Source organism: Hyperoodon ampullatus (assembly GCF_949752795.1).
Source record: "Hyperoodon ampullatus genome assembly, chromosome: 2".
Classification (NCBI taxonomy): domain Eukaryota; kingdom Metazoa; phylum Chordata; class Mammalia; order Artiodactyla; family Ziphiidae; genus Hyperoodon; species Hyperoodon ampullatus.
Window position 1 is genome coordinate 9,252,774 of NC_136915.1, and position 27,382 is coordinate 9,280,155.

General features: G+C 56.2%; 1 protein-coding gene across 1 annotated transcript; it reads left to right on the top strand.

The window, feature by feature from the left end:
• Positions 1-27,382, top strand: PLOD1 (procollagen-lysine,2-oxoglutarate 5-dioxygenase 1; the record flags this gene model as incomplete). The annotated part of the gene is given in 22 exon segments (XM_079696594.1): positions 1-76; positions 5,160-5,164; positions 5,167-5,206; positions 5,209-5,304; positions 6,967-7,058; positions 8,471-8,604; positions 9,047-9,210; positions 10,597-10,709; positions 12,592-12,655; positions 13,973-14,070; positions 14,939-15,040; positions 15,615-15,746; positions 17,233-17,354; positions 19,666-19,770; positions 20,187-20,312; positions 20,622-20,763; positions 21,389-21,502; positions 22,188-22,253; positions 22,903-23,007; positions 24,567-24,713; positions 25,823-25,948; positions 27,227-27,382. Coding segments are annotated over 22 exon segments (2,325 nt in total).

The window sequence follows — 27,382 nt, forward strand, 5'->3', positions numbered from 1 at the left end:
ATGCGGCTCCAGCTGCTCCTGGCCCCGCTGGGCTGGCTGCTCCTGGTGGAAACGAAGGGTGATGCCAAGCCGGAGGGTGAGGGCTCCGGGCCGGGGGCGGGAGTGGGAATCCGGGGCCGGAGGTGGGGTGGGGGGGATGGGGGCAGGTGGGCTGGTCTGGGGGCTGCCTCCGTTAGGACCGGCCTGTAGCGGAGGCCTGGGCTTCCGAGGGGTTCTGGGTTCAGGCCAGTTGTCCACTGACCCAATGGTGACTTGGACAAGGCACTTCCCCTCTTAGGGTTGCGTTTCCCACTTTCCTCGGGCAGCTGGAGGGGAGGAACGGCCCAAGTCCCGTTCATTACCCAGAAGGGCAAATAATGATAGCACTCATAATAATACGGACAATAACTACCTTTGTGGAGCACTGGCTATGAGTCAGACGTCGATTAAGCAGGATCCTAACCTTCAGAAGTGCATCCTTCTATCATTTCCATTTTCCAGCTGGGCAAACTGAGGCTCCAGAGTTGATTCACTTGCCCAGGGTCACACCGCTTGTGGGCTGTGAAATCAGGATTCACACCTAGGCCTCATAACTATGGAGTGAGGGGCACCCGGGCGGGGTGGGGGACAGAAAGGGTGGCTCACATCACCGAGCCGTTTGTACTTTCACCCGTGTCCTCAGTGGTCTGCTCTCCCCCTCCCAGGTGGGTCTCACTCTCTCCGGGTTGCACATGAGGAAACTGAGGCCCAGACAGGTGTAGTGACTGCCCAGGGGGATCCAGCTTTGGAGTGGTGGGTCTCAGATCTGCTGGACTCCGGCTCTAGTGCTTTTTCTACAACCCCAAGGCAGATTGGATTTCAAAGTGTGTCCCACTGTGTATCCTGAGCGGGTGCTACTCTCCTCCCCAGCCCTCCCTGGACCACCTGCAGGGCCACCCAGTCAGCATCTGAGAGCCCGAGGAGGACACAGACCACTGGCAGTCCCAGCGAAGCAGAGCCAGACTGACCACACCCTCCATCATCCCCCGTTCCCCTTGGCCCACTCTTCTAGAGAAACTGGGAACCAGAGTGGGGCAGGATGGTAGTTTAGCAGACCCTTGGGCCAGGAAAAGGGATGGGAACCACCATTTCTTGAGTACTTCCTTTGTGTCAGGTTCTACCCAAGGCCATGCGTCTCCTGTGGTAAAGCAGTGGTGCTTAATCTCCATGAGGCTTGGTGTTCTAGCCTGCAAAACAGGCGTGATGATACCTGCGTCCTAGAGCTCTTGACAATGATTCTGTGGGATGAGGCCTGTTAGTGAGAGTTCAGCTCGATGCCCAGCCCATAAAGGCATTTTCTTTCTTGGCCCAGCGCTGCCAGCTTTCCTGGAGTATCCCAGCAGGGCAGTAAGACAGGTCAAGAAATCCAGTGAGGGAGGTGCTAAGCACAGGGCTGGGCTGGGCTGGTGGTGTGTGCAAAGGTCCTATGGCCTGGGTCCAGTTGCTGGCCTTTTTTCGCCTTGGGTGTCTCTTCCCTCTGCTTCTGCTGATGTAGGCTCCTTCCACCCCAGACCATCCCAGGGGAGAAACTCCAGCTGCCCAGGGAGGTGATGAAGCCCGGGAGGTGAGTTGGAGGATCCAAATTGATGACAAGGCTTCAGGTGCCCTGACCCCTAGCAGGTGATGGGAGGGGACAGAGTGGACACAAGGCAGCCCCCACAGAGGGTACAGGATTCAGGGTGTTGCTGAGATAATCCAGGTAAAGCACCTAGTAGATAGTAAGCGGGTCCCCAGGCATGTGGCGAAAGTCAGGCCGCTCTCAAGTTTGAGGCCCTGTGCTTCCCTTGCTCCATTCAGACCCTTTTGATACATAAGGAATCATTGGCCTCATTTTGCAGATAGGAAGACTGAGACCCTAAACGGTTAAACACCTGGTCTCAGGTTGCCACCGCTGATTGGAAGTGGCATCATCGACTGGGACTCAGACCTTCTGCTCATTCCTGCTGACCCCCAGCTCCAGATGGGGGGGCAGGTGTTGCCGGGAGATGCTGCCTGGGGAAGTCTGCCCAACTGTCCCAGACCCAGGTGGTTGGGACCCCTCAGCCTGCTGGCCAAGGAGGCAGCATAGGATGGTAGTTTTTCCTACAGGCCTGGCCCAGGCTGCCCACTGGCCTCAGCAAGGGGGCACCCCAGCTGCCTGCGGGGACACCCAGCCCAGGTGGCTGGGATGGAGCAGCTACAGAGGAGTGTTCCATGGGGCAGGCACAGGGACTGTGCCGTGTGTCCCTCAGGGGCCCAGTGAAGCCTGAAGCGGGGCAGGGGATTTGCTGCACGGGGTGTGGCGGGTGGAGGTGCTCTCAGCTGCTTGTCCACCCTCATCTGCACACCCAAGGATTCGGCACACAGAGAGAAAGAGGGACAGTTCTCCCTTTCAGGGTGCTGCCAGTCTGAGGGAGGGCACGGAGCTTCTCACCCCAGTGGACGCCCAGTCTGATGGGGGAGGCACAGCCCTCCGCTCCCAGAGAGCCCTGTGCCTGAGGGAGGAGACAGTGCCCTGCCCTGGGGGCCCCCCAGACTGATGTGCGGGACAGAAAAAGGCCTTCAACAAAGCAGCATCCAAACAAGCAAATTTGCACAGAGCTGAGGGGCTGGGAGAGCCCAGGAGCAACGTGGTCCGTCCTTCTTTCTGTAGCTGCTTCTAGCTGAGCCCCCCTTCTCCCTGGGCCCATGCCTTTCCCTGCAGGCCTTCATCTGGCCACAGAGAGGGAAGGAGCAGCCTGAGCCCGATGGCCGCTGAGACCTGAGACTCCAGGGATGCCAGCTGGGCTTGGGTGGGAGCTCCAGGTCGTGCCGTTCCGCCGCAGGAAATGGAGAAGCAGGCAGACCCAGCTGGCTGTGTGTGTGTCAGGGCGGGGGAGTCTCAGGAGACCTGAGGTGGCAGAAATGAGTGGGAGGCCAGACCTGGGGAAGAGGCAGGGCTGGCTCCAGCCCTGGGAATCCCCATCGCCTGGCTTCCGTTCCAGCCCCAGGTGGGTGTGGGGGATGGGAGAGGAGCTTCATTCATTCCCGCCTCCCCAGAGAGCAGACTGGGTGTGTCATGACCGTGCCTTGGGAGCCAAGGCCACACGCTGACCATCCACCCCCTTGCCTGGACCCGCACTGCTTGGGGAGAGGAGGTGGCATCTGAAGAAACACAGCCGAACAGAGCCTGAGTCCTCAGCCTTCTCTTAGGATCCCAGAGAGGTGTCTGCACTCCCCTCAAGACCCCCGTGCCCCTCCCACTCCCCATCATTCTCACTCTCAGGAAGGCAGCTCCTCTCCATCCCTGCCCCCCAGGGCAGCACTTTAGTTCCCCGACCAGGGATTGAACCCCAGCCCTTGTCAGTAAAAGCGCAGAGTCCTAACCACTCCTGGACCGCCAAAGAATTCCCTGGTACTATTGTTATTACTCCCATTTTACAGATAAGAAAACAGAGGCACAGAGAGGCTAAGTTACCCTCCCAGCAATCTGTGGCAGTTTGCCACTCCACTCTGCTCTCTGGTTTGTCTCTGCTGACCCTGGATCATGGGTCATCCATCTGGGGAAACCACTGCTGGACTTTGAGCAGCGGGTCAGGGGGGACCAAGAGCCCTGTATGTCGGGCCTCACGTGGGCCCTGGCCTCAGCCCAAGGTGGCTGGCTGGACCAGACAGAAAGCAGGTGGGCAGGGCCCTGGGCCACGTTGTCACCCTGTAGGCTGCCCAGAGCTCTGGCTGTGCAGTGAGTTGGGAAGAGACCTCTCCCAGTAACTGGAACGGGTGTCCACACTGGGGAGGCCTGAGAGAAGGTGGCTGGAAATGCTGGATTCAGTCTACAGCTGGGATTCCCAGCATTCCGGGATGTTGGACAGGGAAACAGTGTGGTGAAGGGCATGGGCATTTGGAATTCCAGCTCATTTCCTTCTGACCTCGAGGTTATATAGCCTCTCTGTGCCTCAGTTTCCTCACCTGTAGAAGGGGGGGGTAGAAATATCACCTACAGCACAGGGTGTCGATGGTTAAATTTGATAATGAATGTAACACGCTTCACAAGGTGCACGGCATCTAGAAAAGGCTCAACAGTGCTCGCGCTTACTAGTCATCTCCACAGGGCTCCTGAAGGCCAGACACTGTACCTGAGGCCCAAGTCACACTCAGTCCGAGTCCTGGGGAGGGGGAGGGAAACCGAGGAAATAGAGATGCGGGCCTGGCCTGGCAAAGGGAGGAGCAGGTTTGTACTGGTACTTCGCCTGCTGTGCACACGGAGACTTCACGGGCCGAGGGCTGACTGGGTAAGGGGATGAGATAGAGGAGGGCTTCCTGGAGGAGGTGGCCTGGGCCCTTTTCAGGGGAAGAAGCAAGCTTTTCAGGCAGGACAAAGGAATGGGGTGCCGGCTGGATTCAGCGATGCAGTTTCATGGGGTGTTGAGGGGTGATGCCAGGGTCCCTTAGGGGAGGGGCCTGCCTTGAGCTCTCTTGCTGTGAACCACCTCCCAGGCCCCTGCATTGGAGCCCAGAGGCAGAGGACCAAGGGATGGGTTGGACCAGCGGTTTCTAAATGTGGCTGACATCAGAAATCACCAGGGCAATGTAGGACAAATCCAGACTCCTGGGTCCATCTCAGACCTCTGGTCCTGGGGCCCGAGAATGTGGATTTCACAACCTCCCTTGTGATGCTGATATGCAGGCAGGTTTGTGGCCCTCTGCGCTGGGGGATTTTGTGGGGTCCTTGGCTAGGAGAGTGGGCGTTGTGTTGCCCAAGGAACCCAGGATTTGTTAAGGTGCCATGGCGAGCACCTGGCAGGAAAACTGAGTGGAGACAGGCTGTGCAGGAGGAAGGGGGCATGTGGGGAGGGAAGTGGGGAGGGTCCAGCATGGCTTGAGCCGGACAGTCTCATTAGACAGATGGAGATGGACGCCTGGCCACGTCCCAGGCCTGAGCGGTGCGTGCAGAGGTGAAGAGAGGGGACTCTGGGTCCAGGTATCTGTGTCCAAATCATGGTGCTGCCACATCATGGCTCCCTTGGGCAGGTTACCATGTCTGAGTCTTGGGTTCCTCACTCCCCCTCCCCCACTTCCTGACTTCAGGAGCCCTGGTCCAATGGAGAATCCAGAATCTCACAGAGATACACACGCTGGCTTTTTCCATCCATGAAATGTGACACTCTTCCTGTCCCCAGCAGCCCCTGTTGTCGACAAGAGGGCCTCAGAGCTGGGGCTCTGTCTCTCCTTGCCTGAGGGCAGACTTAACCATCCTGGCAGGAGTTGGGGGGAGCCCTTCCCCGAGTGTGAGCAGCACCCCTCTTTCCTGGACCCCAGGGTCAGATGGTGAGGCCTCCCCTCTACACATCTGCCTAGTGAATCCACCCGCTTCTGTGCCAGGTCTCTGGACCCACCCGCAGCGGATCCTTGCCAATCCTGGCTGGGCCACCTGGCACCAACCCCTTGCTCTGGGACCAGCAGCCTGCCCCTCAGCTCAGCCAGCTCTGTCAGGCTGGACTCCTTTGTTCTTTTAGCCCAGGCTCCTCCTGACTTCCTGGGGAGGTCGAGGTGGGAGGGCCTTACCTGCCTGTGCTGGCCTGGCCACTTGGTGAGTCTGTTCACCCAGAAAAGTGTTAAGACCTGGACCCCAGGGAAGTAAGGCTCACCCAGTGAAACAATGATGGGCGCTGCAAAGTGGGGTCCTGCCCTCTGCCCAGAGAGAGGTCAGGAGAAATCCAAGAAGGCTTCATAGAGGTGGTGGCAGGGAAGAAGTGTCACTGGCCCTGGGACTTGAAGGAAGGTTAGAGAAAGAGCACAGAGAGGGAGCCCTGGCAGGAGGGAGGAGCCCAGCCAGGAGGAGGGCCCACTCAGTGGAGGGAATGAGTGTGTCACCAGGCCAATCAACGGGGGCCTTGAATGCCAGAGCAAGGCGTTTGCCTCTCAGTAATAAGCACCAATAATAGCTTAGTGTGTGCCGGCATCCCAACCAGGATTTTACAGGCCTGATCTCATTTAATTAGTCCAGCAGCCCTGGGAAGTAGGTACTACTACTATCCCTATTTTACAAGGGGGAAACCAGCTCAGAAGGGTCAAGGACTTGCCCAAGGTCACACAGTTGGTAAAGAGCAGAGCTAGGAGCCTAACCAGGCCAGCTACAGGGAATTTTTTTTTTTTTCTCCTGTGCAGCACGGCTTGTGGGATCTCAGGTCCCCAACCAGGGATTGAACCAGGGCCTCAGCAGTGAAAGCCCGAAATCCTAACCACTAGGCCACCAGGGGACTCCCAGAGCCTTCACTTCTCATAGAACACAGCCTCAAAGTATGGTCTGGGAGGGGCTTCTTCACGGCTCCCAGAGATGGCATCTGGGAGTGTTTCCAGCAGGTTCTGTTGCAGAGGTGAAGCCACACTGCAGAGCCCAGAGAGGTCCCTCATTAAAAAGGTAGCATAGCTGCTCTGGCCAAAGGCCAGGATTTCAAGTCAGTTTCCACTACAGGCCAGCTCTTATTGGTTCTCACAGTGTTGGGAGAATCCAAGGCCAAGTGAGGCTCAGCAAGAAAGTCTGTTGGGATTGATTAGCAATGTCTGCCGGGAGTGCGGGCATGGAGAGCTGTGATTGTTGCCAGGCTAATGTCTGATATTGGCCAGAGAGGTCCTCCTGTTGTTCAGCATTCAGAGCGAATCCTTTCCTCTGCTCCTAAGTCCAGAGAGACCCAGTCTCACAATGCGAGGTGCAGACACCTCTGCTCTGGGTACTTCCCGCCACATTGGTCAGTTACCAGATGAACGGAGCCCTGAAGGAGAACTGGGAGACCCAGGTTATGTCCCAGCTCTGTCATTAACCCAGCTGAGTGATCTTAGGTGTGTCTCCTCCTACCTGGGCCCTGGGCCCTTGTGTATAATGGGTTGACAGGAAGATACATCCTGTGGGATTTGACACATCCCGCTGGGCACGGTCATCCATTCCTGCTGTCACCTCTCTTCATCTTTCATTCCCTTCTCTGTCCCCAGACAACCTTTTGGTCCTCACGGTGGCCACAAAGGAGACCGAGGGGTTCCGACGCTTCAAGCGGTCAGCCCAGTTCTTCAACTACAAGATCCAGGTAAGGGGCTCCCTGGGTGGGGCAGAGATAGCCAAGGGGTGGGGGGAGAGTCCAGGAGCTGGATGTCTGCCTTTCCCAAACTGACTTGGGCCCAAAGGGAAATCTTCTGGAAAAGTAAGATGGGAAGAACATAAGCAAAGTCTAGGAGGTGCTGGAGATAGAGGGTGTGTGGAAGGTGAGACTCGAGAGGTATGTGGGAATGCTCATGTTAGTGCATAAGACTCGCCTGGGGACCTGTGGCTAGTTTAGAGGGTAGGGCCTGGGGATCAGCATTTCCACAAGGCCTCCCAGGTGATTTGGGGATGCCCTTGTCTGGATATCTTACCTGTATAAACACTGCTGTAACGAAACACAAGCTAACGCCATGTCCATCGGTGGCATGGATGTCATGTCCTGTGCGTGCAGTCTGTGGGGCTGAGCCCTGCAGGGAGAGATTCCTCCATTTCACTGAGTGTGCTGAGTGCCTCCTTGTGTCAGGTGCCATGGTTGGCACTGGGGACAGAAAGATGGACGAGACAGACCAGGGCACTGCCTACACAGCTTGCAGTCTAGTGGCTTTAAGCCAGAAAGAAAGTGTATTAGTTTGTGGTTTCCCTGGTGGCGCAGTGGTTAAGAATTTGCCTGCCAATGGAGGGGACAGGGGTTCAAGCCCTAGTCCAGGAAGATCCCACACGCTGAGGAGCAATTAAGCTCATGCACCACAACTACTGGAGCCTGCGCACCTAGAGCCCATGCTTCTCAACAAGAGAAGCCACTGCAATGAGAAGCCCGCATACCGCAATGAAGAGTAGCCCCCGCTCGCCACAACTAGAGAAAACCCTTGTGCAGGAACAAAGACCCAACGCAGCCAAAAATAAATAAATTTAAAAAATAAATTAAAAAAAATTCATTATAAGAAAGTGTATTAGTTTACATAAATGGGGCTTGAGGCAGGGGGTTGCTTCAGACATAGCTGGATCTAGGAGTTCAAGCAGCATGGTAAGGGCCTCGTCTTTCCATCTCTAGGCCCTGTTTGTTTTCATTTGCGGACATGCTCTCTCTACATGGTGGCAGGATGACCACCAGCCATAGACCCACATGCCCCAGCTTCACAACCTCAGCAGAACAAGACAAGCTTTTCTTACTTTTAACATAACAGTCCCAGGGAAGACTCATAGGCCCTACTTGGGTTACATGCTCAAACTTATGGCTCTGGGAGAGATGGGACACTCTGATTGGCCAGCCATGGTCACATGACCACACCAGGCACCTGCTCAGCCACACATATGTCTTAGAATGGTTTCCCATGGGGAGGGGAGGAGGTGCTGGCCACAGCCAGAAGCAAAGATGTGCACTGCCCAGGTGGGGTTGGAAATTGAGCTGGCCAGATTTTTGTTTACCAGAAGCTCATGTTAAGGGGCCTTTCTCTGCAGGCGCTGGGGCTGGGGGAGGACTGGCATGGGGGCAAGGAGATGTCGGCAGGTGGAGGGCTGAAGGTTCGACTACTGAAGAAAGCCCTGGAGAAGCACGCAGACAAGGAGAACCTGGTCATTCTCTTCACAGACAGGTAGGCAGCTGAGAGGTAGAGGAATATTCTAGAATGAGGTCCTGCCAGGACATCAGGGATGAGGAGGGTTACTCTAGCTAAGGTTGCCTGCAGTTTTAAGGGGTCTATGAACCCCAGAAAAGACCCATGTCCACTCTTGGTGAAAAGATGGGTGGGGGGACCTGCCCAGGTTTGGTGACCTATGCTTTGAGTGTGAGATGGGCACAGATTATGGGGACCACGTCTCTGCCCAGGAAGGGGGTGGAAACGTGGTGGGCAGGGGCAAAGGCAACAGGGCAGATCCATTTCCCAGATGTGGCCTGGGGTTGGCGTGGGAGGAGGGCGAGAGCCTTGATCCCTGGTCTCCTCCTGCCTGCACCCTCCTGAGCCCCTGCCTCCCTCTCCCCCACCCCTTCTCCTCCCTGTTCACCTCTGCCCTGTCTTCTCCCGGCTCTGGCCACAGCTACGACGTGGTGTTTGCCTCGGGGCCCCGAGAGCTCCTGAAGAAGTTCCGGCAGGCCGGGAGCCAGGTGGTCTTCTCTGCCGAGGAGCTCATCTACCCGGACCGCAGGCTGGAGGCCAAGTACCCGGTGGTATCTGACGGCAAGAGGTTCCTGGGCTCTGGAGGTGAGGGGCCCAGGTGCGGAGTGTGTGGCAGGCTGGGCAGGCTCCAGAGGGGTCCATCTGCTGCCTGGGTGCAGATGCCCCCTGGCTTGACATCCCATGCGGATGGCTCACGGGTCCTGAATGCAGAATGTCCTCAGTAGAACTCCTGATTTTTTTTTTTTTTTTTTTTTTTTTTTTTTTTTTTTTTGGCGGTACGCGGGCCTCTCACTGTTGTGGCCTCTCCCGTTGCGGAGCACAGGCTCCGGACGCGCAGGCTCAGTGGCCATGGCTCACGGGCCCAGCCGCTCCGCAGCATGTGGGATCTTCCCGGACCGGGGCACGAACCCGTGTCCCCTGCATCGGCGGCGGACTCTCAACCACTGCGCCACCAGGGAAGCCCCAACTCCTGACTTTTTAACCCTTAAATCAGCTTCTCTGCAATCTTCCTTGTCTCATTCAATAGCCCCCCATCTGCACAGGTCAAAACAGGGAGTCACCCCTGATTCCTCCCTTGCCTTCCCGCACCTTAGTCCATCAGCAGGTCACAGCACTTCCAATTCAAAAGATCTCTGGAATCTGCCCTCTCATGTCCACGCCCCTTGCCGCTGCCTCCTGGGGCCCCTGGCATGGGCAGTCGTCTCCTAACTGCTCTGCCAGCCTCCACCCTCGCCCCTTCCAGTCCATTCTCCACCCAGCAGCCAGATGCGAGTCTGCACACATCACTCAGTGACTTCCTACTGCACGGAGAATAAAATCCATATTTTATTCTGGATTCCTCTGTCCAGCCACGGAAGGGCGCTCCGCCCCCAGGGACCACGTTTCCCCATTGGCCAAGAGAGTTAGCAGAGTCCAGATGGCCTGGCCCTGGCCCAGGGGTAGAGGTGTCCCCTAGGGCAGGGCCCTCCCTGGCTGCCCACCTTCTCCTTTTTCTCTTCCCTTCTCACCAGTCTGCACTGTAGCCTGGGGGCTGTGTGGCCCTTACCCTCTAAGCCCTCCTGTACTGTGTGACCTTGGCTCAGCCTCTACCCTTCTCTGGGTCAGGTTTCTCAGATAGCTGTAGAAAAGGGGCTCCAAGCCTATGCCCCACCAGCCCTGCTCTCCTGGGCTTCTGGTCTAATTCATTTATTCACCACCTGTGTGGTGCCCAGGACCTGAGCTGGTGCAGCTTAATGGACAGCACTGATTTTTCTCTCTGGGCTCAGTGGGAACTTGTCACCAAGTGACATTAACTGGCAGGCTGTTTCCAACCTGTAGATATCGCCTCTTCTCAATCCAGGAGGGCTTCTGAGAGGAGGCAGGGCTTATGGGTAAGGAAGTGGGAGGTGGATGAGAGGGGAGGCTGGGAAGAGGCCCCTGGCTTAGAGGCCGGAAGCTAAGTGTCTGTCTCTGTATGTCCCCCACCCCCAGGCTTCATCGGTTATGCCCCCAACCTCAGCAAACTGGTGGCTGAGTGGGAGGGTCAGGACAGTGACAGTGACCAGCTCTTTTACACCAAGATCTTCTTGGACCCGGAGAAGAGGGTAAGAGGCAGTGGGTGGGACTGTGGGATCTTGACGCTGGATTCCCCCAGACCAGGCTGCACTAGGAGCAGCCCCTGCCCCCCAGGCCTGACCCCCTGGGTTGGGCATTGACACTCCATTTATCTATTCTTCGATTCACTCATTTATTCAGCAGGTATTTATTGAGTGCCTGTGGTGTGTGAGAGACACTGTCAGGTGTAGGGCAGGGATATGGCAGTGAACAAGACAGTTGGGGTGTCTGCCCTCGTGGACCTTCAAGCTGGGGCCACAAGGAATTTACAGCCTCAGGTCAGGTGGTGAGGATGGTCATGAAAGGAACTGACAGGCTGAGCTGCCCCTGCCCAACCCTGCCTGGAGGGTTTCTAGGGGGCTGATGTGATCTTGGCTGGACCTGGGCCCCAGAAGCTAGGCCTCTCAGCCTGTCTCAAGGCAGGGATCATTGGGGAATTCCCTGGTGGCCCAGTGGTTAGGACTCTGCGCTTTCATTGCCGAGGGTGCGGGTTCAATCCCTGGTTGGGGAGCTAAGATCCCTCAAGCCACATGGCAAGGCCAAAAAAGAAAAAGCAGAGATCATTGAGGGGAATGGAAGCAGTAGAACTAGGCCAGTGTAGCCCCAAAGCCAACCAGTGTCCTCTGGGCAGGCAGGAAATTTAGGGAGCCCTTGAGGGGGGTCAGTATTCCTGGATTCTTCCCTGCTTACCCCCCCCAGCCCCTGTTTATTCTGTGCTGCATGACGTAGGGTAACTCACTTTCCCTCTCTGGGCCTTGATTTTTGTTATCCATGAAATAATGAAGCAATTGGACTTGTGCAGTGGAAACGATGAACTTGATCTTTAGTTAGCCCAGTCCTTCCTCCTCCTTCCCCTTTGCCTCCAGTTACATTGCTAGCAGAAGCCCATGGTCTAAAACAAAACAGTGGAGCTGTTCTCTGTGGGATGAAGGCTGAGCCTAGAGTGTCACTTGGCCTGGCCTAGAGCTCCATGAGACACAGTCAGATCTCGAAGAGGCAGCATTATGCAGTGAACGTGGACCTCAGGACCAGGCTACCAGGCTCAGATGCCAGCTTAGCCAATTACTAAGTGTGTGACCTTGAGCAAGTTATCCAACCTTTCTGTGCCTTGTTTGTTTGTTTGTTTGTTTTTATTTATTTATTTACTTACTTACTTGGCTGTGTTGGGTCTTCGCTGCTGCACACGGGCTTTCTCTAGTTGCGGCGAGCGGGGGCTACTCTTCGTTGCAGTGCGCGGGCTTCTCATTGCCGTGGCTTCTCTTATTGTGGAGCACGGGCTCTAGGCACACGGGCTCCAGTAGTTGTGGCACGTGGGCTCAGTAGTTGTGGCTCGTGGGCTCTAGAGCGCAGGCTCAGTAGTTGTGGCGCACGGTCTTAGTTGCTCTGTGGCGTGTGGGATCTTCCTGGAGCAGAGCTCGAACCCGTGTCCCCTGCATTGGCAGGCGGATTCTTAACGACTGCACCACCAGGGAAGTCCGTGTGCCTTGTTTTTAAGTCTATAAGGGTGTTGTGTGGATTAAATTAATGTACATATAATACTTAGGATGTGATTGGCACATAGTAAAGTGCTAAACAAGCATTTGTTATTACTATGGTTGTTGTTGTAGTTGAACCAGCTGTTTCCTTAGATTCCTTCCAGTTCTGAGAGTCCCTGGTTCTCTGTGAATACAGCCACTAGACTAGTAGATCCCAGGGGTTTGGCCACTGGCTGGCCTTCCCAAGGCTCCCAGCTGCCCTGATGTGACAGGGCAAAGTGGGTGTGGGGAAAGGAAGTGGCAAAAGTGGGAGGACAGATTCCCCACACTGGGTGATGGAGCCTTGTCCTCTGCCAGGGCCTGTCCCTGCTGCAGCCTGCTGCCCTCTTTCCTGCAGGAGGGGATCAATATCACCCTGGACCACCGTTGCCGTATCTTCCAGAATCTGGATGGAGCCTTGGGTGAGCAGCCCCGACAGGGAGGGGGATCCTGAGAGGAGTGGTAAGGAGATGAGGATTCCAGGCAGGGCCTGAGCCGAGGAGGTTCCTCTCGGGTTGTTGTGCCGGGATGTCGCCCACCTCATCCCCAGGTCCCCAGAGACCACCTGGATGTCCTCTGGGGGCAGAGCTGTGTCTCTCTAGGGGTGGAGAAAGGAGGGCTAAGAGGTCATTCCAGAGAGCCTGCCGGACACCAAGGCTCAGCCTGGGAGGAGCTGGGTGATGCACTCGGCGGGTACCTGATCCCTGCCCTGCATAACTGGTCTTTAGAGGTGAGAGCCTGCTTCACCTCCTTCCCCTGTCCTCCCACCTCCCAGGTGAAGACTTCCTGGGCTGGGGGCAGGGAGTTGATGGATGACTTCGGAAGCAGAGAGGCCACTTGGCCCTTGAAACCACAAATGCTCTTGGCCTGGTCCTGTTGGTGGCTGGTGATGACATTGCTTTGCCACTATCTTGCTGGGTGACCTCAAGCAAGACACACACACACACCCCTCCTGCCTCAGTTTTCCCATGCTTAGAAAAGAGAATTTGGACCAGATCATTGATTGGTGATTTAATGGGGTAAATGGACCCCTTTGAGAATCTGAGGAGAGCTCCGGCTCCCCTCCCAGGGAGGTGCAGAAGCATTGCGTGCTTTGGCCTGTGGGTTCTGGGAGTTTGTGAACCTAGGTTTAGAAGCTGGGTCCAGGCCACCTCTTAGGTGGATCAGGAGCTTGCACAGAGGGGCTCCCATCACATGATCACCCACCACAAAAGCCCTCCCAGCCCAGCATCTTCTCAGGCCTCTGGGAAAAGGCCCTTCTGCCTTCTATAACTGTCAGGCAAGGCAGCGTCCTACCTGCTGTCTTACGTGCAGACTCACCAGGTCAGAGCTTCGGTGTTGGGACCCTACTGCAGGGGCTTTCTCCACCGGGACAGGATCTGTCCCTGCCTGACCCAGGCCTCCCTGCTGGTTGAACTGCACCTGGAGCTGGGATGTTTCAGGTCTTTGCTTGCTCCCATCCTCTGCTTCTGGCTCTAATAAGTAATCACAACAAATAGTAGAGGTTGCCATGGATTCCATGCTTACCACGTGCCAGGCGTGGTGCTAAGTACTCGCAGGACACGGAATCCTCCCACTCTAACCCCCATTTTACAGATGAGGAAACTGAGGCTCAGAGAGGTGAAGTGACTAGCCCAGGGCCTCACTGGGGGAGACTTTGGATTCTAGCCCATCCTGTCAGCCCTGGAGCTCGGCCTGTGGGCCTGATGCTGGACAGGTCTCTGCTTTCTGCCCCCCAGATGAGGTGGTGCTCAAGTTTGAAATGGGCCAAGTGAGAGCAAGGAACCTGGCTTACGACACCCTCCCGGTCCTGATTCATGGCAATGGGCCTACCAAGGTAGGGAGGGGCCCCAGCTCCCGGGGGAGAGTGGGATGGGGGTCCAGAATCCCAACTGTGCTCCCACTGTGACACCACAGCTTCCCCTTGGGGTCAGGGCCACCCACCTGGGACCCACGCATTGCCTCCGACCTCACATCCGAGTTCAATGTGGTGCCTTCTCTCCTTACTGTGGTGGTTGGTGATGCCCTGTCCATCTCTGCTGGACCACAAAGGAGGCTCCTGTCCCTATCCAGGCCCAGACTGGGCGGCCCTGAGTCATCTGTACTCTGCCACTCCCGGGCAGGCTTGTTTCTACATTCAACAAACGTCGATTGAATGTTTGTAGCAGGGCCTGAGGCCTCGCCAGACCTGAACAGGACAGACTGTTCCCTGTGCTCCCAGAGCTACAGAAGGGGCGGGGGAGCAGGCCAGACCCAACTGGCCCCTGGGGAACGGGCCCCTGGATCACAGCACATTTCTTGGAGTGTGGTCCTTGACCACCCTCGTCAGAATCACGTGGACGGAGGGGAAGGAGAGGGTGTTCAAATGCAGATTTCCTGATGCCACCCAAGAGCTGCTCATTTGGAATGTCTGCAGGCATGGGGCTCAGGAATCTGCATTTTACAAGCTCCCAGGAGATCCAAAGATGAAGAAGCACCAGAGTGCTGAGTCCTCCCGCGGCCCTCCCCCTCAGAGCAGCTTTGGTGATCTCCAGGGGGATGTACATGCTCTCCAAGTCCCACCCCAAATAAAGCCACATTCCTGTCCCCTTAGGGGAGGCTGGGGTGCAGGCCCACAAGGGGCCCAGGGAGATGTGACTTGTTGGTTGGGTGGAGTGGGGGTGGGGCTGAGCCTGTTTCCTCTCAGACCCCTCATCTCCCCACAGCTGCAGCTGAACTACCTGGGCAACTACATCCCACGCTTCTGGACCTTTGAGACGGGATGTGCTGTGTGTGATGAGGGCCTGCGCAGCCTCAAGGGCATTGGGGTGAGGCTGCTGGACCCCGGGGTTCCGTCCCTCGGGGAGGGGAGGATGGTGGATTCTGGAGACTCTGTTGTCTTTGGTTGGGGGTAAAGGGGTCACCTCCCTGTCTGGGGTTCCATCCTCCTCCCCCTCACCTACACACCTCCTCCTGGAAACCTTCTCAGACTACACGCTCCAGCTTCCCCCAGGTGCCTATGTTCTGGTGTCTTCTGCCTGGTCCTTCGGGTGCTCCTGCAGCCTTCTCCCCATCCCACGAAACTTACTCCTCATTTAAGGCCCACCTCAGACCCCATGCCAGCCAAGCTCTCCCGACGGCGTGCCATCAACCCGTCCTCTCTCCAAGTCTGGGTTCACGCTGCTCTCGTCCCCGGCAGGGACAGCCTCCTGCTGCTTCCCTGCCAGTCCCTGCCTCTGCCATCTGCACATCCTGCTCGGAGCACCCCGGCCCAGGCCCCTTTCCTGCTAAGTCCGCAAGCGTCTGCCTGTGGCTCCAGATCCCTCAGGCCATCCTCGGGGCTCAGCGGTGGCGCAATGGCTGGACATCGCCGGACTCCTGTGCCACCCTCTCCCCATGCAGGATGAAGCACTGCCCACGGTCCTAGTTGGCGTGTTCATCGAACAGCCCACGCCGTTCCTGTCCCTGTTCTTCCAGCGGCTCCTGCGCCTCCACTACCCCCGGAAACAGCTGCGGCTTTTCATTCACAACCATGTGAGTAGCAGGCACTTGGTGGGGTCGCCGTGTGGCTTGGGTCAAGGGCTCAGCCTCACAAGACGCCCTGACACCTCTGAGGAAGTGACTGAACCAGGGTTGTCTGGGCCAAACGGAAGTGGGCAGTGGGCTGTATCCCCACTCGCTGGGTTGACTCTGGAGTCAGACTGGCCGGGTTTGAACCCCAACATCACTGCTTTTATTAGCTGTGTGACCTTGGGCATGTTATTCAACCTCTCTGGGCTTCAGTTTTCTCATCTCTTAGGTCTATTAGATAGGGATAGTGTTAGTGCAGGCCACGTAGATTTGCTGCAAGGGTTAAAGAAGTTGCACAGTAGGTGCTCTCAGCTGATGTCATTGTCATTGTTTCCCTTCCTGGTCCAGGCAGTCTTTCTTGATTTGACCTGGTGATGGTCAAATTGGTTTTCATTCTTTGAGTACCTTCTGAGGAATCGGGGAGGGCCTGGAGGCCTGCTACTCTGTGGCTCGCAGGGCTAGCTCCCTCCCTTGCCTGCCTTTCCTTCCCAGCCAGATAAAGTCCCACCTCTCAGCTTTTGCTGAGAGAAGCCAGATACGCTCTCCAAATTCCACCTGCTGTTAAGGCTCCTTGCCTTCCCTAGAGTCTTCTCAGCTGCCCCGTCTAGGGTCACCCCTTTCCGAGACCTCTCGGCCCTGACTGTCTGCACCCCACCCCCAGGGACCTGTGGTCCCCCACTCAGCTCAGGTCTGCGTGGGTCACAGACATTCATTCAACTGTGTCACCTGGAAACAGGAGGAGGGTGTAGGCCCTGCCCTTGGGAGGCTCCCAGCTTCCCTGGAGACATCAAACCTCACACGCATGCACTGTGACTTTGTATAGAAAAAGAGAACTGTTCCAGGCAGTCTTTGAGGACCTACTTTGTGCTCTGCCTTGTTGAGTCCTTGCAGTGACCCGGTGTGGGAGGCATGATCGCCCTCCCATTTTACAAAGGAGGAAACTGAAGCTGAGACGGGTGAAGTGACTTGTCCAAGTTCATGCAGCTAATCAGAGCAGAGCTGGGTTTCTCTCTGAACCCTGGGTTTGTTTTTAAACACCCTGCTCTTTCTGCTTCCCGGTGCAGGGGCTCCAGGTAGAAACTGTTTTTCAGAATGCACTTTGAAGATCGCCTGGAGCGTTTTATAGCAAAGCAGACCCCTGGGCCACACCCTGGACCAGCAGAATCCGCGACTATGGATGTGTGGCTTGTGGGGTGAGGGGCACTGGCCTGGTGACAGAGGCTCTTAAGAGGCCTGTGGGCCTGGCCTGGTCAGAGGAGGATGGTCAAAGGATGGCCAGGAAGGGCACTCCAGGCAGAAGGTCCAGGCTCTGCATGGGCAGAGTTCTGGGGATAGGAAAGCAGATGGCCAGGGATGCTCCAGGAATGACGGAGAGCAGCCTGCCGTAGCAGAAGGTGCTGTGGTCCCTGGGGTGAAGCCTCATCCTCACCCTCCATCCCCTCACCCCCAGGAGCAGCAACATAAGACTCAGGTGGAGCAGTTCCTGGCAGAGCATGGCAGCGAGTACCAGTCTGTAAAACTGCTGGGCCCCGAGGTGCGGGTGGCGAACGCGGACGCCAGGAACATGGGCGTGTGAGTTGGGGGTCGTGGCAGAGGGGCTGCAGTATCAGGAGCACCAGGCGGGGAGACAGGTTCAGAAGGCTGTGTGGTCTCCAGCAAGTCCTGCCCCTCTCTGGGCCTCAGTGTTCCCATCTCTCAAATGGGGAAGTAGTTGAGCCAACCTCGGTGCTCCTGGGAGGGGCTGAGCACTGTCAATTGGATTCAGGAAGCAAATGAGAGAAAGAGGAAGGACTGGAGGGCCAGAATAGACAAATGCTGACAATTAGAGAAACAATCTCTGATTTTTTTTTTCCTTTATCATTAAAACAAACAAGTAATTTGTGTTGACTATAAAAGAATTAGAAAGTCCAGATCCGAGACTGGCAAATTTTTTATAAAGGACTAGCTAGTAAATCTGTGTAAATTGGCTTTGTGGGCTCGGCCGTGACCACTCAGCCCAGCTATTGGAGCACGAATGAGCGTGGCAGTGCTCCCATAACATTTTTTTTTTTTTTTTTGCGGTACGCGGGCCTATCACTGCTGCGGCCTCTCCTGTTGCGGAGCACAGGCTCCGGACGCACAGGCTCAGCGGCCATGGCTCACGGGCCCAGCCGCTCCGCGGCATGTGGGATCTTCCCGGACCGGGGCACGAACCCGTGTCACCTGTATTGGCAGGCGGACTCTCAACCACTGCGCCACCAGGGAAGCCCACGTGACTTCTTTTGATTTTTATTTTCCCCAACCATTTAAAAATGTAAAACTGTTCTTACAGACTTGTGGGATGGGGTGGGGAGGGATGGATTGGGAGTTTGGGGTTAGCAGATGCACGCTATTATCTATAAGATGGATAAACAACAAGGTCCTACTGCAGAGCACAGGGAACTATATTCAATATCCTGCGATAAATCATAATGGAAAGGAATATGAGAAAGAATGTGTGTGTATATGTATATATATATATAACTGAATCACTTTGCTGTATAGCAGAAATTAACACAACATTGTAAATCAACTATACTTCAATAAAATAAATTTAAAAAACACAACAAACCGTTCTTAGCTCATGAGCTAACCAGGCAGTGGTCTAGATTTGGACTGTGGCCCGTAGTTTGCTGAGCCCGGCACCAGATAAACAAAAAGAACATAGATTTTTTTTTTTTAATGTAACTATTGTTGACTTACAATATTGTGTTAATTTCAGGAGTACAGCTTCAGATTCTTTTCCATTATAGGTTATTATGAGATACCGGATATCGTCCTCTGTGCTGGAGAGTAAATCCTTGTTGTTTATTTTATATGTAGTGGTTTGTGTCTGTTAATCCCAAACTCCTAACCTATCTCTCCCCCTCACCTTTCCCCTTTGGTAACCATAAGTTTCTTTTCTATGTCTGTGAGTCTACTTCTGTTTTGTAAATAAGTTGGTTGTATTATTTTTTTAGAATCCATGCATAAGTGATATCACATTTGTCTTTCTCTGTCTGACTTACTTTACTTAGTATGAGATTTTTTTTTTTTTTTTTGCGGTACGCGGGCCTCTCACTGCTGTGGCCTCTCCCGTTGTGGAGCACAGGCTCCGGACGCGCAGGCCCAGCGGCCATGGCTCACGGGCCCAGCCACTCTGCGGCATGTGGAATCTTCCCGGACCGGGGCACGAACCCGCGTCCCCTGCATCGGCAGGCGGACTCTCAACCACTGCGCCACCAGGGAAGCCCCAGTATGAGATTTTTTTTTTTTTTTTTTTTTGCGGTACGTGGGCCTCTCACTGCTGTGGCCTCTCCCATTGCGGAGCACAGGCTCCGGACGCGCAGGCTCAACGGCCATGGCTCACGGGCCCAGCCGCTCCGCGGCACGTGGGATCCTCCCGGACTGGGGCACGAACCCGTGTCCCCTGCATTGGCAGGCGGACTCTCAACCAGTGCGCCATCAGCGAAGCCCCCAGTATGGGATTTTTAAGGCTTTGGGTACAAGTTGCCAAACTATCCTCCAGAAAGGCAGAAACAGTTTACCCATAGCCCCGGGCAGTGTAAGCACCTGTCTGTGGGCCTGCTGTCGCCAGTAGCAAGGTTTTCAGGGCACTAGACACCACTTGCCAGGCTCTGGGACTTGTCTGGACAGCTCCGTAGCCCAGGGGTTGGGTCTCGGAGTTGGGAGAGACCTGGAGGTGGCTGGTCCCAGCCTGCAGCAGGGCCGGCCTGAGCTCCCTAAAGACCCTTGGCTGGTATGTGGTGATTGCAGATATGGGCAATGGTTGGGGACTGCAGCCTGGGGGTAGCTCTGGGATCCTGGGTGGGGAGGCTGGCGCCAGAACCCTGTCCCCGCTGACCCCGTGTCCCCCTCCCTGCAGGGACTTGTGCCGGCAGGACCGTGGCTGCACCTACTACTTCAGTGTGGATGCCGATGTGGCCCTGACCGAGCCCAAAACCCTGCAGCTGCTAATCGAGCAGAACAAGTGAGGCTTGGGTGGGCTGTGCCTGCTGGAAAAGCAGGCCCTCAGAGCCAGGGCTCACGATTCCCCTGGGCCTGGACCTGGGGTGGGAGCCCCTTCCCTGCCTTTCTCCTCCTCCCCCGCCTTGGCCTCACCTATGACCCCGGGCTTTTCCCAGACTGGCTACCTTGGTCTAGGATGTTCCCCACCTCCCGGCCACAAGCCCCAGCCTCACCACCCCCCACTCCCATCCCCCCCACAGCCTTTCCTGGCTGCCCTGTGGGAGGGAGCTGGCACCAGATGGGCCAGACCCAGCTCCAGGCCCTACCCTAGGGAGGTGCTTGCAGGGTGAAGGCACCCTCCCTCCCCTTCCCCATACCTGGGTCTGCCCCAACCTCCCCGTGGCAGAGGGACTCCCTCTGAGGTGCTTCCTTCCCCAGGAATGTCATCGCCCCGTTGATGACCCGCCACGGGAGGCTGTGGTCGAACTTCTGGGGGACACTGAGTGCAGATGGCTACTACGCCCGCTCCGAGGACTACGTGGACATTGTGCAGGGGCGGCGTGTGTGAGTGCCTGCAGGATGGGGGGCCCCCTCATCTGTTTTCCTCTTAGCCTTACAGCACTGCCCTTCCTGGTATTCCTGCCCTGTTGCCCTCAAATTCCTGTTTAACTGAAGAAAGGAAGACTGCAGTCAGACACACAGAAGGACTTCCTGATAGTTATCCTGGGCCCATGTGCCCAGGGTAGGGGAATCAAATCACCACCATCATGCCCTCCCAGCCTGTGACTTCCCCTTTCCTCCTCCCCCTGACCCCCAGACTATGACCCCTCGCCATCGCCTGTGGCCCCCTCCATCTTCCTTTCTTTCCCTTAGCGGCGTCTGGAACGTGCCCTACATCTCAAACATCTACCTGATCAAGGGCAGTGCCCTGCGGGCTGAGCTGCAGGAGATGGACCTATTCCACCACAGCAAGCTGGACCCGGACATGGCCTTCTGTGCCAATATCCGGCAGCAGGTTAGCCCGGGCTGGGCAGTCAGAAGAGGCCCTGTTGACAGGGAAGATGGGCCACCTTGTCACCATAGGCCCTGCAGCTTCTGAGATCCCAGCAGGGCTGCTTCAAGGCTGCCAGGCCCTGGTGGGGGCACTTGGGGCCCCGGGCATGAGGGCTGGTCCTCGGGATCTGCAGGATCATTTTTTCCACACCACCTGTTTTCACACCACCTCTTTTATTTACATTTTCGACAGAGCCTAAAGGAAGCTTTCTACCTAAAACTTTCCACCTTCACTCCAAGTGATGTGCCCGAGATGCCCTTACCCTATCCCCGTGCCCCACCCAATATTATTTTGTGGTTATTTTAAAAACTATGATGGCAGGGTAATGTTTCCCCTGTGCCCACAACTAACTCCAGGATCAGAACACCATCCTTTTCTTTTGCACATTCATTCTTTCATTCCTGTTCAGTCCTCCAGGAAGTCTTCCTTGATTGCATCCCCAGTGTCAGGCCTCATCCAGGCACTGGGGAGGTGAGGTGGATTCGAATTCGGTGGGCAGAGGAGGCTGCAGTCATGCCCCTCACCTCACCCCTCGGGGCGTGCAGGGGAGGGGGAGGGTCTCTTCCATCCGGCCCGTTCTCTCCAGGATGTGTTCCTGTTCCTGACCAACCGGCACGCCTTCGGCCACCTGCTGTCCCTGGACAGCTACCAAACCACCCACCTCCATAACGACCTCTGGGAGGTGTTCAGCAACCCCGAGGTGAGGCCCTTCGTGGGTGGGCAGGGGTGGGAGCGGAGGAGACCCCAGGGATCCTGTGGCCTGAGAAGCCTCCCTCTCACAGCCTGACCTTGGCTGGGACCCCAAGCCACCCCCACCCCCGCCGCCTCCCTCTGCCCCAGGGGGCTTGTTGGGCAGGATTTCAGTGGGGAGAGGAGAATATCGCCAGAGGCAGCGCCGTCTGGTGGAGGAGGGACCAGGAGTCAGAGGCCGAGGTTTGTGGTCCATCAGCTGTGACTTAGTTGAGCCTCTCCACCTTTGGGGCCTCAGTTATCTTAGCTCTAAAATGGGTGTACTATCCCAGCCTGTCTCACCTCTGAGGGTGTTGTGATGATCAGAGGAAGAGAAAGTTGGGACAGCATCCCTAGACGTTGCAAGCTTGTGGCTGATGTGGGCACATGTACATACCTGCAGGCAGACCTGTACACACACGCACACGTGTGTACACGCACATGCAGACACCCCCTCCTGCAGGCACACTTGTGGGCCCATCAGCTCACATGACCCAGTGGCACAGGCACATACCGGCTCCCCCGCCCCCCCGCCCCACCCCCCAGGGGGCTCGCGGGCAGAACTCCATCTTGGAGCAGCTCATGCGGTGGAACAAGGGGTGAGCCCCAGCTGGCCCAGGCAGGCCCGAGAACCCCACCTCTCCCACTCCCCACAGGACTGGAAGGAGAAGTACATCCACGAGAACTACACCAAGGCCTTGGCAGGGAAGATGGTGGAGATGGTAAGGACTGGAGGCCGTTTGGGAACAAAGCTGCTGGATTCACATCCGGCACCTGCTGCAAAGGCGGGGCCAGACAGCAGAGGCACAAAGCCAGCCGACCTGGGCGGGGAGAAGGCACCTTTCTATGCTCTGGCACTGCTTGGGGTGAGGGAATGGACAGTGGGATGGGCCCCCTCCTCTTGCTGGCACTTTCCAACTGGAGTCTGCAGGGGCCTGGGGGTGCCTGACGCTTCCTCCCTGGCCTGAACAAGCAAGAAGAAAATATCCCCAAATGTGGTCTCAACTGTGGACCGTGGGCCTAGGATGAGAAACAAATGCTTCTCTGCTTCTCCCGGAGCCTGCGGGCCTCTGCTTCCTGGGGGCACTGGGGATACGCATGTGCCTTTCCTGGCCCTGGCCCTGGCTGCTCTTGGCTGAGAAGGGCCAGCTCTGAGCTCTGCTTCCTTCTCCCTTCAGCAGCTCACTGAGCCCCTGCTCCCTGGGGACACTCGTGGGGACATGGAGGGCTCACAGACTGGAGTGTGTGGGACCGGGCATAGACCACATGATGGGCCTTGCCTGCGGTGGGTTCTGCAGAGGGCCATGGGGGCAGAGGGGGAATGTGGTGACGCCACTCTGGACCCTGTGACCGAGTCCCCGCCCTCCTCAGCCTTGCCCAGACGTCTACTGGTTCCCCATCTTCACGGAGACGGCCTGTGATGAGCTGGTGGAAGAGATGGAGCACTACGGCCAGTGGTCTCTGGGAGATAACAAGGTAGGGGTCCCAGACGCCTGGACCGCGACTGAGGGGAGGCTGCCCCTCCCCCCATGCCTGCCCTCTGGGCTCTTTTCCTGGCAAGCCAGCCAAGCTCTCTGGGACTCTTGGAGATGGGGGCACCGGCAGGGGTGCCTGCAAGCACTTAGGAGTAGAGGGATTGAGAGATGGGATGGGGTGTTGGTCCTCAAGCTGCCATTGCTGCTGGGTGACTTCGAGCTGCCTTAAGCTTAAATTGCAAGTTTTCCAGTTCCTGGTTTCTCACTAGAATGATTTAGCTTCCTTCCCCAGATCAGGCGTGGATGGAGCTGGGGGAGGAATGAACAAGTGTGGGCCGCAGAAGAATTAGGAAGCGACAGCAGTGCCAAGTGCACCAGACAGCAGAAGCAAGGGGCATGGTGGATGTGACAGGCTGTGCACTCCCTGAAGGAGGAATGCATACCTGCACCCGTCTTGGGAAGTTCAGGAACCATTTTTAAAGGCACATGAGCCTCTGGGCCTATGTGCCTCAGAGACCAGCTAACCTTTGGGCTGGCAGCTTGACTAAGCAGTGGTTCTGGTTACCGCCTAATCTACATGCTCGGTGGCAGAGCTCATCTGCAGGACCCAGTAACTCGCATAGCCCATGTGTGGGGTCTGGTGAACCCTTGTGCTCCACTGACCGGGCCAGCCCTGGGATGCTAGTGCCCCAGCTAACCTGTGGCCTTCTGCATTGGTTTTCTGTGCTGTGTAACAAATCACCACAAAGTTTATCAGCTTAAAACAACACCCATTTATTATCTCCCAGTTCCTGTGGGTCGGGAGTCCGGCTCAGGGCCTCACAAGGCTGCAGTCATGGTATCAGCCGGGATTGGGGTCTCATCTGAGGCTTGGGGTCCTTTTCCAAGCTCATGTGGCAGAACTCCTTTCTTTGCAGCTGTAGAATTTCAGGCAGCTTGCTCCTTCCAGGCCAGTGGGACACAGAGTCTCCTTCTTCAATATCCTCCTTGGGGCTTCCCTGGTGGCACAGTGGTTGAGAATCTGCCTGCTAATGCAGGGGACACGGGTTCTAGCCCTGGTCTGGGGAGATCCCACATGCCGCGGAGCAACTAGGCCCGTGAGCCACAACTACTGAGCCTGCGCGTCGGGAGCCTGTGCTCCGCAACAAGAGAGGCTGTGATAGTGAGAGGCCCGCACACCGCGACGAAGAGCGGCCCCCACTTGCCACAACTAGAGAAAGCCCTCGCACAGAAACGAAGACCCAACACAGCAAAAATTAATTAATTAATTAATAAACTCCTACGCCCAACATCTAAAAAAAAAAAAAAAGATCCTCCTTGAAGGGCCCAGCCAGGATGAGTTCCTTTTTGATGAACCCAAAGTCAATAGGCTGGTTACATTAATGACATCTGCCAAATCCCTTCACTTTTGTCCTGTAACCTAACCTTATCCCATGGGGTTCACAGGTCAAAGGGAGGGGATTAGACAGAGCCTGTACACCAGGGGGCTGGAATTCCAGTGGGGTGGAGTGGGGCCCATCTTAGAGCTCTGCTCACCACACTCTCCTTGGTCACTTCCAGGACAACCGCATCCAGGGTGGCTACGAAAACGTGCCGACCATAGACATCCACATGAACCAGATCAACTTTGAGCGGGCGTGGCACAAGTTCCTGGTGGAGTACATCGCCCCCATGACGGAGAAACTCTACCCGGGCTACTACACCAGGGTGGGCGCGCCTGGGGTGCAGCCAGGATGAGGGCTTGGGGTGGAGCGGCTGGGGCTTGTGGGGAGGAGGGTGTTCCTGGCTTGGGGGAGAAGTGACGGAATATTTGGTCTCCAGGAGTGAAGTCTCCTCCCCTCAGGTGTGAGGCGGGGCCCCGGGAGGCATTTAGGGTCATGGAAGGCCCCTGGGCCTCTAGCCTCTGACTCACCCCTTTGCATCTTTCTCTGTGTACTTAAATCCTGCCTCAGTGACTCCTATGCTAGCCCCCCAGACAAGCCCCCATTTAGCTGGCCAGCATGCCCATCCCTTCAGCTCCTGCCCCGTGTGTCTTTTGACTGTCTCTTTGGCTTTTGCACTCCTTCTCTCAGTCGCCTGCTCTTTATTTTTTTTTTTTTTTTTTTTTTTTTTTTTTTTTTTTTTTTTTTTTATTTTTTGCTTTATCACAAATTTAATCAGTTATATGTATACATATGTTCCCATATCCCCTCCCTTTTGCGTCTCCCTCCCACCCTCCCTATCCCACCCCTCCAGGCGGTCACAAAGCACCGAGCTGATCTCCCTGTGCTATGCGGCTGCTTCCCACTAGCTATCTACCTTACGTTTGGTAGTGTATATATGTCCATGCCGCTCTTTCACTTTGTCACAGCTTACCCTTCCCCCTCCCCATATCCTCAAGTCCATTCTCTAGTAGGTCTGTGTCTTTATTCCTGTCTTACCCCTTCGCCTGCTCTTTAAATGGTTTTCTCCAAATACCTGCTTTGCGTGTGCCTGGGCCTTACCCTCAAGGACTCACCAGCCAGAGCGGGTCGTGAGGACTAAGTTCATTTCCTCCCTTCTTTCCACCCCCTCCTCTCCTCTCCATCCTCTCTTCCCTCCTTTCCTCCATGTCCTCCCCTTCTTCCCCTTTCCTTCTTTTCCTTCCCTTCCTCCCCACAGTTTAACTGAGAACCTTTTCTGTGCCACGCACTGGAGAACACAGCATAAACAGACCTGCCCTCCCGGCCAACGTTCCAGCGATTGGATGAGGGGTCCCTTCTGTGCACCCCTGCCTTTCCCGGCCTTCGGGGGCCTCTCTCTAACGCCACTTCTCTTGTCCCGCTTCCTCGACGCAGGCCCAGTTCGACCTGGCCTTTGTTGTCCGCTACAGGCCTGACGAGCAGCCCTCCCTGATGCCACACCATGACGCCTCCACCTTCACCATTAACATTGCCCTGAACCGGGCTGGGGTGGATTACGAGGTGAGGGCGGGCCGGGGGGGAGGGCTGGCTGGGGAGCACTCACAGCGTGGTCGGGCAGAGGGGCCCAGGGGACCCGAGAGAAAGGGTTCCAGGTCCGTGGGGACGGCTTCTTGGGAGGGGTGACTTTAGAGCACAATTTGGTGGGAGGGAGAAGGCTTTAGACGTAACAGAGCAGCGGCACAGGAGGACCAGGACCAGACTGCCTGGACCTGGGTCCTGCCTCTCCCCTCACCAGCTGTCTGTAACATATAACCAGGCACGCTTCTTAGCATCTCAGTTTCCTCACGTCTTAGATGGGAGAACCTAGAGGGGCCCCCATAGAATGGTGAGAATTAACTGAGTTCATCCAGGTAATTGCTTACATGGACCCATAATGAGTACTCAAGGAATGATAGCGATTAGTCCTCAAAAGCTTAGGGTTTTCATCATTCTTGAAAGTAAGATGCAGCTTTGGGAATGACACGACAGAGTTCGTGCAGGTGCGGGGCACAAGCTAGAGGCCAGAGGGGAGGGCTGGGGGAACCAGGAAGACAGGAGGGTCTGGAAGGAGCCGTTGAGGGCCTCAGGGCCCCAGGGAAGGCCTCTAGGTGTGATCAGCTAGGGAGCCATTCATCCATTCATTCATTCATTCACTGCTTAAGCTACTATTTTCTAAGAGCTTTTGGGGACTCAGTCCTGAGCAGGCACTGTGAAGGACACCCATAAAAACACCTGTCATTTTTTTGAGAGTTTACAATGTATCAAGGTTCTCATAGGGGATGAGGTTGTCCCCCTCCCTTGGGGGGGACACTGGTAATACCTAAAGTTGTCACAACTATGGGGGTGCTACTGGCATCTAGTGGGTAGAGGCCAGGAATGCCCAGGACACCCCCCGTAAGAAAGAATTATCTGGCCCAAAATGTCCGTAGTGCTGAGGTTGAGAAACTGAGCCCTAAGCTCTTACTTGTATCATCTCATTTAATTCTTACCACCCTGTACAGTTTAATGCCCATTTTCCAGAAGGAGAAACTGAGGTTCAGGTTGGTCACAGAGTTAGTTGGCACTGCCCAGTGCTGCCTACCTGCAAGGCCAGTGCTCTTGATCCCTTGCTCTTTTGCCAAGTGTCTTCCTTAGGCAGCTCATGGCCGTCGCTCTGCAAGGTATCCCCAGGCAGGTGTGCTGAGAACCCCTTGGCTGTGATGGCTCAGATGGGAGAATGGGGGTAGTAGGGGAAGGGCCCAGCGTCCCACTGGGGAACTGGTGCCTCCTGTTGGGGAACTGACACCTCCTGTCTCCCAGGGCGGGGGCTGTCGGTTCCTGCGCTACAACTGCTCCGTCCGAGCCCCACGGAAGGGCTGGACTCTCATGCACCCCGGGCGACTCACGCACTACCACGAGGGGCTCCCCACCACCAAAGGCACCCGCTACATCGCAGTCTCCTTCGTCGATCCCTAA